Below are 10,751 nucleotides of genomic sequence, written 5' to 3'. Positions count from 1 at the left end.
TATAGGTGTCACTCACTGCTGGCTGAAGCTTTCAACTCTGCTGACCCTGAGCTGGTAGTTGGCACTACACAGGGTAGACACGTCCACAAAGAAGCACTGGATCTCGGAGAGGGCTCGGGTCAGAGGCTGACACGGCAACCCAAACATACTATCTGATTAAAATTACACACAATGGACATCACAGAGACGAAGAACCACAAAGGCGAGGTTTTTGAGGTAGTAGCTGTATTCAAATGATTGATAACACAAGCACCCCCTCTCCCCTGTACCAATGTTTCAGCTACAGAAATGACAACACTTTTCACAGAATGTCGTACTTTCTATACAGCACTCAATCAAATGTTCAAATGAAATGGTTTAACTCACTTCAATTCATATTTTTGCCCTCTTGTTTTTCTTAAATTATAAAACTAGTGTTCCAAGGCTAAGCACAAAAAAACTAACTATAGAACAAAGCAAATAATTATTCATGGCAAGAGAAAATACTAAAATATTGAAGTTGTATCTGAATGCTGAGTGAAGTGTTGTGTCCACTTGGAACTGTTTAACCGTTCAGGGCAGTTGTAGTGTTATTATTCACTCGTACAAAAAAAAGTAAAAAGTCACAATAAGAGCACCAAAGGGAACTGAAAAACAAAACAAAATATTGTTAACCGTTAAAAAAACAACAACTCAAAATCAATATTTAAATACGTTTGTAACCACTTGGCTCCTTCACACACACACTGCATCAAACCAAGGCAAATGACGTAAACCAAAAGAAAAAGCACCAAATGTTAAGGAAGATGAGAACAAAAATTCGAGTAACTAATGAAGAAATATTCTTCTCCTTCTCCGTCTGATCAGAGTCCACGTTTTGTTTTTTCCAGGACAACCAGGTGTTTTTTATTTTCTCTTTCTGTCTTGAGAGCATCGTGGACAATACCTGCCAATCACAGCAAAAACCTGTTTCAACAACAGCAGCAGCAGCAGCATTTCACACTTTCATTGACAACAGGACATAGTACATTTACTGGCAAAACTTCAGTATCAGGGATTCTTACCATTTGCCTCTTGGTTTGGTTGTCAGGCCCACACATGCAAAATGGAACCACTCAATGGAGCACTGAAGGGAAAACAAAAAGAGTGATGATGAGCCGTTAAGTATTTCTTAGGACAAATAAAACTATTCAAAACACAAGATCAAACACAGAATCAATCTTTTCAAAGAGAGACATTAAATACTTTATGTGACATCCGTCTACTGTGACCCTATCAACAGAGGACGAGGCACGAGACTGCAGGACTCCTCAGCCTTTTCAATATGGTTGGCATATTGGAAATGTGTGCAAGGGAGGGATGTGCACAATATCTGATTATTGATACGTAACATAATTGAAACCTCCTTAAACTACAAGCTGCAAGAAAAAAAAAAATGCACTACAGAGAAACACCTTGCTGAACATTGCCGATATGTTAAAACACTTATACCGTTTCACCTCTTTTCTGTCTTATACCCCTTTCCCAACAAAATTAGCGCTAATAAATGCAGATTGTCTCTTTTCCCATTGCCAGTGAAGTATACTCCTTTCGGTCCCTTTTCTGCTGCGCCATTGTCTGACGTCACAAACATGCCGGAAACCTGTCGCCTTATTTCTTCTTCCCCTCGGATCAGAAGAAGCTCTCTCACCTCGCTGTCTTGCCAATGTTGCTGCATCTTGCACGAAACAAAGAACAAATATGCCGTTGTACGTTGTTCTTCTGTATTTACGTGACAGCGGCCGGAACTTCAATGCGCGTCATAGCATCGCACCGGAAAGGGGTAGGAGATTAGCACATCGACCTGGGTTTTGTGTTGCCATCATTGCCGATCGGAGCCGAGGCGATAATTACCCGGGTCTGAATGCCGATTGTGACCTTTCCCACTAAGCAAAAAAAACAAACAAAAAAACGGGTGCTAGCGGGGTTTTTTGACCAGTGGGAAAGGGTTTTTATTTTGCTTGGTTTGTTCCAATTCTTTTTGTTTCTTGGTTTGAGTTCATAACATCGCCAACATCAATAATAGCTTCTCTATTTTGCTTTTCTGTCTCCGGTTCTGGACAACTGATGTAAAGTGTTGAATCGTGTTGAAAAAATAAAAGAGTTTTGAACAAATCAAGTCCAAACAGCATCTTAATGAGACCCCTGAGTCAGACTGATAAAACTAAACTCACATCAGTGTTGTCACAGCCGATCATCTCGCCGTAAGAGACCTGATGGCACAGACAGTAGGTGGGTTCGTTGGGGTCCACTGGCATGTCCAGCACATCAGATGGGTGCACATTCCCAAAATTGGCAGAGGGACTGTTGAATTCTCCTCTGGTGAAAGAAAAGTGTTGCAAATCAGAATGGGAGTATAATCAATAAACACTTTGCCATCAAAACAAAGTAGATGCAGAACGTACGGCTGAAGGAGTTTGACTTTCTTTTGGGCGCTTTTGGGACTTCCATCTTCATCTGAACTCTTCACTTTAGACCTCGTTTTAGCCGTCTTCTTTTCCTTCTGTCTGGAGTCAACTGAAATAACACAAATGATTTATTAGTCCACAAAGTTTGGTTTTGACTGCTCTGACTTTCCTCTGTGAAAAACAGACACATACCTTTCTTTCCCTTACTGGAGGTGGAATCATAGTCTGTGCTCTCGATCTGCTTTTCCTTCAGGTCCGCCTCAAACCGAGCCAGGTCTGTGTCAAGACGTCTGATGTGTTTGTCGACCTGCAGAAAACAGAACTTCAGCGGACTGATGGTGGTGTACATTCATGTACATAAAGCATAATGCATGTATGAATTATCCAAATGTTCCTACTCATATAACCCATAGACGCTTATAAAACATTGTTTCCTTCTAATATACCAACCATCTCATAGGTCTGCATGGCCAGTTGCACCTTATCATCTCCAAATTCCTTGCATTTACTGTAAGACTGCTGAATCTGCCTCAGTATGGACAGCTTTTGTTCAGAGGAAAGAGTGCGTGCGTTGGCTGTGTACTCCTTAGCCAGAGAGTCTATCTGTCCTTTTAGATCTACAAGAGAAGCAAGAATGAAAATAGTAAACGTTAAATCCATGTCATTAATGTGATAAAACTTAATTGTGTAATTCTCATTTATAGAGAACATAATTATAATGGCAATAATCTTAAATATTAGGGGTCTGTTTTCTTTCTTTACATGCACTAACATTCCTTTTACTTGAACCAACACAAATATACTTAATATATCATTATATATCATTCACATTATACTCAATTGACAAACTAAACTATAGCCAAAAAGGTTGTTCTTTATGTACACTTACATCGGGTACTGGGGACCATGATATTCTAGTATCCTACAACAGATCAGTGGTTAACAAACTTTTGCTATAGTAACCTATTAAAATAGGGTAATCACTACTTGTATTTCAGGCTTTTTCATTTTATTTCTACAAAGCTAATTGTTCTCACCCTCTGTGCGTTGATCCAGATCCCTCATCAAATTGAAGTTTCTCTGCAACTCGAATGGCAAGTTTTCGATACCTGGCGTGATGGGTGGGGAGACAAAAACAGTTTAATCCCACTTTAGTGAAACCAACATGTTACGTTAGAAGGAGCAGCACAGTTAGCTAGCCTCATCATATGCGCTAGAATAGATGATGCTCCTTCTGCCTTTAACGATAGCGCTTGAACTAGTATTCACGCGGCTTGCAGTAAGCATAAAGAAGTAAAAATGTGTTTTAACAGGAACTGAAAGAAGGATATACCGTGGGGCTAGCACAGTATTGTGATATCTATTCAAACATCATGTGTTCAGTACAACGCGAAGCGATATTCCAGCAATTAGACTGAGCCTAATCCCGTTGACCGTTCGGAAACGGTTAAAGCATCATGTTTCGCGCCCGGGTTCGCCACGAGCTACAGTACAAATCAAAAGACAACGTTTTAAAACGAGCGAAGGAGGTTTATATATTGTTCAACGTGTAGAATGCATAAAAAACAGCTTACTGTCCAAATAATGCTCCAAATACATCCCCGCCGCCATCTTAGAAAATGTAAACAACACAGCTTCCGGCCCAAAATCGACCAACTTGATTGGCTGTTCCACATTACAGAGGGACTTCCCAGCACAAATTCCCATCCACACTGTTTAATATCTTTAAAGCTCATGTGAGTAGTTTTCCACTGGTTATGAAACAGACTGAAATTAATTCTGATTACTCTATGTGACCTACAAAAGCAAACCAAACCATCAGTGACAAGATTGATTATTTCTATATTGTTATTTTTATTGCCTGAAACGGATGAGGCTTGTAGGTGTAAGACAAAGCGATTAATTGCATGCTGCCTTTGTTGACATTTCCCAGGGCAAAAATTTGACGTGATTGAGACATGTGACATATGTTAAAGACAGCTGGATAAGATTTTTTGTTAAAAACCACCACTTAAGCTTGAACAGGAAAAAATTGGCAGAGATAAGAGGTACGGCTTTGTCCACAGGGGGCGCCAAAATCAACACAAACTGAAAGTTACTCACAGTAGCTTTAAGCCCCTTTGACATAGTAAAGATTGACGTTTCTTATCAGATTCTGACTAATGACTAAACCACTGTATGTTTTTAAAGATGGGTAGTCTATTGTGATGTTTCCCCCAATGACTATCAAATTAAACCTTCAGTGTAATTTTAAACACTCATATTTTCAATTTAAACTGTCAATTGTAATGTTTAAGAATTAGTTACTTTAATGCAAATGTCTTTTGCAGATATTTGAAACTTTGACAAATCAAAACATAATTGACCATTTAACACGATATGAACAGTCTGAAATGAGAAGAGATTGTCAAGTGAAAGATATTAAATGCTCAGTTTTTTCCATGGCTGATCCAGGTGAACCATGTTTCCAACACTATCCACTGTCCTCTCTCAGTGAAGGCAGAAAGGCCCAAAAAATCATCTTTAAAGAAATTTTTTTTAAAAGAAAAAAAAAGAAAAAAGTATTCCACTGCTGAATAATAAATCAAAGACATGAGATCACTTATCTTAAAACATTTATTATGTTTCACAGATTAATGGAAAATGTCCCACTCTGCAATTAAATCAACAAACAAATATAAGGAATTTTCTGTGATACAAATAGGGCCAAGTGGCAGAATCATTGACCAGTACAATTCATTTGTACACACGCACTACAATATTATGTGACCGACACATACAGTATTGCTGCTCTGAAATGACAGCAGAGCACAACAACTAGAAAACAGCTTAGCTGAACGGAGGTCCATAAGGAAGCTTTTACATAATGTACACTGTCACAGTGTACAGGTCACTCTCCATCTTGTTTTTGCAACAGGGTCTTCAACTTTCTGAACTTATTCTTCCCAATTCTGTTCTTTGCCTTCATGGGTGTGTTTCTCTTTTTGCCAAGCTTCTTCTCAAATCTGCTCCCGTCCTTTTTGTCAGCCTTTGTTGCTTTAGTTTCTTCAGCTGTCTTTGCAGCAGGCTTCTTGGCCTTTGCCCCTTTCACAGTCTGTCCATCCATCTTGGCGATCTTTGCCTTTTTTGGTCCAGCAGGTGAGTCTTTTTTGCCTTTCGACTTGACCTTTTCTGCTTTCTTGGCTGCTGTACCGTTGGCTTGGGTTTTGCCTTTTAAGCCGCCTGGCTTGGTGGGGACAGTCTTCTTTTTCGTGTCACTTTTGGATGGTTTCTCTTCAGGAGGGTCTGCAACAACTGTTGCCTCAGGTGCATCTGTGTTTTCTTCTTCTAAATAAAGAACAGACAGAAGATAATTACATGTTGAACTGGGAAACCAGCATGCTGAAAGTTTGCATTTGCTCTAAAGAGTAAGTGTTACCTTTTCCTGTTGTTGCAGTTGGAATTACGTTGGAGAATTTCTTCAACTTGGCCACAAAAAACCCATCCATGTTGTGGGAATGAGGATAAAATCGTCTGGACAGTCGCAGGGAAGGATGGAATCTCCGTTCTTTGAACCTTAAGGAATGAATAAACAAATTTAGGGTTGAAGAGTACTTGTCTGTTAATAACAAACATTGTTTGTTAGGATCTTATTTACCTGGTGAAGCCTTCTTTGCCGAAATCAAGTCCTGTGGGAACTAATTTGACGTTCCTTTTCTTTAAGGCGTAGTCCACCACCCATTCATTCTCCTCCACCTGAGGAAATACAACTTGATCAATACCCGAGCCGTTCTACTAAATATCTTACACACAAATTTTGACACGCATGTACAGGACACATACCATTATTGAACATGTGCAGTAGACCAAATAGCCTCCTGAAGGGGACTCAGCATTGACGGAGTCGATGGCAGACAGAATCAGTTCTTTCTGCAGGTGAGCGGAGCGATGGATGTCTGTATCGTCCTGTAAGGAAACAAGAGGTGGAAGGAAAAAGGATAAAACACTTTACAATTATAACTATACATTCATATGGGTGTGTGCGTAAACAGTGAGTGTGCTTTACCTTGCTCGTCTTCACAGCTGGATCTTTAGCGATGACTCCTGTGCCTGAGCACGGAGCATCAAGCAGCACTCTGTCAAACCCGCCCATTACCTGCAGGAACATTTCCAACCAGTCAGTACATTATAAGAAACTAAATAGTAAACCACAGATTCAAAGGTTGTCAATAAATGTTACCTTTGGGAACTGTCTTCCATCGTAGTTGCTGACAACAGTGTTAGTGACCCCTAGACGGTGGATGTTTCCCACCACACTCTTTAATCTGTCAGCGTTGGCGTCGTTAGCCACGATCACCCCAGTGTTTCTCATCAGCTGGGCTGAGGGTGAAACATTCAAATATATCAATATATACATTTAATTTGCATTTGGGAAAGGTCTGTATTTGGGTTTTGGAATGTTAGTTGGATAAAAATGTGCCAAAATAAGCCACACAGGGATCTGCTCAATTATAGTGGTAGTTTTCACACAACTTCCAACATTGTACAAACAAGTGAATTGACTAATTTATTGTGGAGATTATCTTGACTTAACAGCTCTTTCAACTACTTTGTCAATAACACAAGGTTTAACTGAAGCACATCTTACCTATATAGGTGGTCTTGCCTCCTGGAGCTGAGCTCATGTCCAACACTAACTCTCCTTCCTGTGGGGAGAGCGCCATGACAGGCAGAAAGCTGGAGGCTCCTTGCAGCATGTACTGACCGGACAGATACTCTGGCGTTGCACCTGGTTTTGAACATGGAAATAATAACAATTAGTGCGTCTACATTCGGCCTCAGATATTCTCTTAAACAGTCAAAGTCGTATGGTTAATATGAATGGACAGAAACTTACCAACTGGTACTGAGGAGTCATAGATGACCAATCCCACTTTAGACCATTTTCCAAGTGGGTCAAGGTTCACTCCTCTGTTGATCAAAGCCTAAAACAGAGATGTCAAGAGTATAACACACGAGTACTCGAAGGCAGCATTTGACCTTGGACAATTCTAAGTCACTTGATGAGTAGGCCCTCTTTTAATTCTGCAGTGTTTTCTGAGTTATTATATATATTTTCCGATTGATTGCACTTATATCATTAAGTTTCAATCATCCTGTTGTATACAAGTTCTTCTCATGTATTGTCGCTGATATTCCAAAAATAAAAACTAGTCTGGGTATACCTTTTATTCTGGTAATTTCCTGACATATACTTTTATTAAAACAGTAATATTTCTACTTTATGTGTGCTTGTAAGTGAGTTGACTTAGAAGATATATTGTCATCAGCCATATAACCCATCTCTCTCATCCCAAGCATTTACCTGTGCAAGGTCCCGCCTCCTTGTCTTCAGTGTGTTGGTCCTAATAGTGACAGGCCTCTGAATTTCATTGGCCTCAAGGAAATCAACCAGCTGTAGGCAAAATTTTAAAAAAAAGATTCACAGTGTTAAAAAAAAAGATGACAAAAAGACATCCTAATTGGGTCTTGACATCAGATTTGTGTTCAAGTTACAGTTGTGCGCATCAATCAGTTCTAAGCATTATGAAACCACAAGAGTTTAAGTGATGAGGATTTTCTTACTGTGGTCTAAAAAGAAAATAAAACACTATTGACCAACCTCTGAGAGAGGGAAGAGGTCTATTAATTTCTCAATGAGGAAGTTGTTGTAGCTGTAGTAGGTACAGAGATCCTTCTTCAGGAGAGAGACGTACTCGGCTCTCTCTTTCCCTTCCTCCCTCTTTGTTGAGAAATTACAAAGGACATCGACGTTGTCTTTTATTCTTTGATAGATCGTCTTCAGATCTAGAGGCAGGATACCTAAAATGCAGAGGAATACAGATTAAACTTCCTGCAAATCAGCTAATTTTGCTGGCATAAAAGAGAAAACTACTGAAAGTAAAAAGTCACTCGCCTTCCTTCTCGCTTTCCTCCGCCCCTGGTAACCTAAATTGATCCATTTCATCAATGTTTGCTTGTACTGTGTCTTCCTCATCCATGTCATCATCTGATTTCTTTTCCTCTTCATCATCATCGTCGTCGTCATCATCTTCCTCCTCCTCATCATCATCTTCATCACTCCCAAGAGGCATGGTCTCCTTCTGCTTTTTCTCTTTCTTGGCTGCACGCTCGATGGGAAGAAGCTAAATGTGGAACACAAAGCAAACACAGTACTCATTAGCATCTATCAACTGCATAGTCTTAAACACACAACAAATTGATGGTGGTTCTTAATAAGTTAAAACTGAAGGATTTCACTTACTTCCTCTCCATCACTGTCTTCCTCTGCTGCTTCCTCTCCACTGCCGTCATCGAGAGTACCATAGTCGTCAACCATTTCATCATCATCATCATCATCATCATCCTCCTCCTCCTCAGCAGCATCATCTTCGTCGTCATCCTCCTCCTCCGCCTCCATTTCTTTGACAGCTAATTTGACACCTTTTTTCCCTTGATCTTTTCCTCCCTTCTTCGTTTGCTGCTGCTCCTCCTCCTCCTCCTCCTCTTCCTCCCAGTGTTCCTCGCTGTCATCCTCACTTTCAGGTTCATCCATTTTACGCTTCCTCTTAGCTGGTTTCAACCATTTACTGTTCTCATCAGTGAATCCTTTGGAGCAAAAGAACGAGAAAATAAATAACATGTTAGATTCGTTGATTTAAAAAACTACTACTACAAATAAATTACAAGCCAAATACGTGCACATGCTTCTATTGCCTATAGATGTTGGGTAGTTATTACATAGGCTTGTGTATGTAGAAAATATCACAATAAAATCTAACACTGATGTGGTTACCTTTCTTGGTCTGTTCCTCAGCAGCATCTTTAGGCTTTTTCAAATTCTGGACTCTTTTTGCAGCTCTGTAAATTGACAACATAAATCAGCATCTTGTAAACATAGTGGGGTTTTTAATGTAATATAATGAGTCAACCTCTTACCTTTTCCTGCCTCTACTTGACAGGCGTTTTGGTGCTGTTTCCTCTGCAAAAAAAAAAAATCATAAGCTATAAATGATGCATGCAGTCTGCAGGAAAAGGAGTTGTAAAACTTAATAGCAGGTCCCCAGAATGGAAAGTCTGTTTTTAAATAGCTGAGTTAAGAGAAAAATATTTACCATCTTTTATAAACTTGACCAACTCTGTCTCTGCTCCTTGCTGCTTCCTGGCTTTTCTGCCAGGCCCTCTTTTCACCTTGTTGGTGGGATCCAACTTTCGACCCATAACTCTGAACTACACGAACACTCTGAAAAGCAGAAGACAAAACACTAATCATTGTTGGGGATGCAATTTTTCTGTACGTGTTGTGCTCTAATCAGACTCATTAACCTGCAAGAAGACACCCGCTTCTGCAGGGTGGTTTAGGTGAACCACAAAATGTTACATACACCTACATACAACATACTAATATGAATAAGTAATTTATAACATGTACATTTGTGATGAGAGATCCATTAGGATTTTTAAATCTATGTGTAATCATTCCATAAACACAAAGATGTTGGTCTTTGGACTACAACACTCTTTTTACTCATTAGGGTAAGCAGAAGTTAGCACCTAACTAAGATCAGATAGTTATCTAAGTAATCAAAGTCTGTCAAACTTGAGTGATTTGTATGGCCAGTTACATGGTCTGTAACATATAGACTTGCAGGGGTATATTGCAGAATGATCAAGAGAAAGGCAATAAAACGTCAACAGTCTGACATTAACTCGGTTGTCCGTACATACATTGTTTGATTGTACCTTATATTTGCTTTAAGGTATTTCATGTGGATATAACATTACGCTGCTTACGGTAAACTGACAAGAGAATTGTCAGAAAATATTGCAACGACACGCTTCACACAGAACCAACTCCGCATGTCGTGTTTTCCAGCCATGGATAAGATCTCGGTTAATAATACTGTCTATCAAACTGAGTCTTTATCTACTGAGTACAGAGAAAACTTTTTCACATACTCACCAATTAATCTGTTTCTTGTATACCGAACTTCTGACTGTCCTGCGTAAGATAAAACGTCCACATGTGAATTTTCATCCACACGTTGAAGAAGAACATCCGGCGCTCCTCAGTGACGTATGACGATGGGGACCAGGCGCACGCACACATGAAGACCGTTAAAAAGACACCGTATTCAAATATAAAATAGCAAATTATTAAAATACATAACATTATTACAGTTGTTAAAATCAAGTTAGTAATATTAAAAGGCGTGAAGAACAAAACACTTATTAAATTGTTAGGCACTCTCCCGTGAGCGTGCACTTTACCGTGACGCACACATTCTGCGACAGTCCAATCGATTC

The 10,751-nt window shown here is 39.6% G+C and overlaps 2 protein-coding genes across 2 annotated transcripts; both read right to left on the bottom strand.

The window, feature by feature from the left end:
- Nucleotides 1-208: 208 nt before the first annotated feature.
- Nucleotides 209-4,067, bottom strand: ing4 (inhibitor of growth family, member 4). Its single transcript, XM_069656095.1, has 8 exons — nt 4,001-4,067; nt 3,464-3,535; nt 2,877-3,043; nt 2,619-2,733; nt 2,424-2,535; nt 2,193-2,337; nt 1,044-1,105; nt 209-925 (listed from the first exon to the last, which is right to left on the bottom strand). Exons 1-8 carry the CDS (start codon nt 4,035-4,037, stop codon nt 886-888), a joined length of 750 nt encoding a protein of 249 aa, XP_069512196.1. The 5' UTR covers nt 4,038-4,067; the 3' UTR covers nt 209-885.
- Nucleotides 4,068-5,059: 992 nt separating this feature from the next.
- On the bottom strand, nt 5,060-10,499 carry nop2 (NOP2 nucleolar protein homolog (yeast)). Its single transcript, XM_069655950.1, has 16 exons — nt 10,408-10,499; nt 9,560-9,687; nt 9,384-9,426; nt 9,241-9,305; nt 8,710-9,053; nt 8,362-8,590; nt 8,068-8,267; nt 7,771-7,860; nt 7,303-7,390; nt 7,054-7,194; nt 6,646-6,785; nt 6,472-6,561; nt 6,249-6,371; nt 6,064-6,161; nt 5,845-5,981; nt 5,060-5,753 (listed from the first exon to the last, which is right to left on the bottom strand). Exons 2-16 carry the CDS (start codon nt 9,663-9,665, stop codon nt 5,317-5,319), a joined length of 2,331 nt encoding a protein of 776 aa, XP_069512051.1. The 5' UTR covers nt 9,666-9,687; nt 10,408-10,499; the 3' UTR covers nt 5,060-5,316.
- Nucleotides 10,500-10,751: the final 252 nt, after the last annotated feature.

The sequence above is a fragment of the Semicossyphus pulcher genome, unplaced genomic scaffold (genome assembly GCF_022749685.1).
Source record: "Semicossyphus pulcher isolate SPU_LCO1_2020_fin unplaced genomic scaffold, fSemPul1.0.p SCAF_9, whole genome shotgun sequence".
In the NCBI taxonomy this organism is placed as follows: domain Eukaryota; kingdom Metazoa; phylum Chordata; class Actinopteri; order Labriformes; family Labridae; genus Semicossyphus; species Semicossyphus pulcher.
The sequence above is the reverse complement of the archived record's forward strand: the minus strand, read 5'-3'. Positions and strand labels throughout refer to the sequence as shown.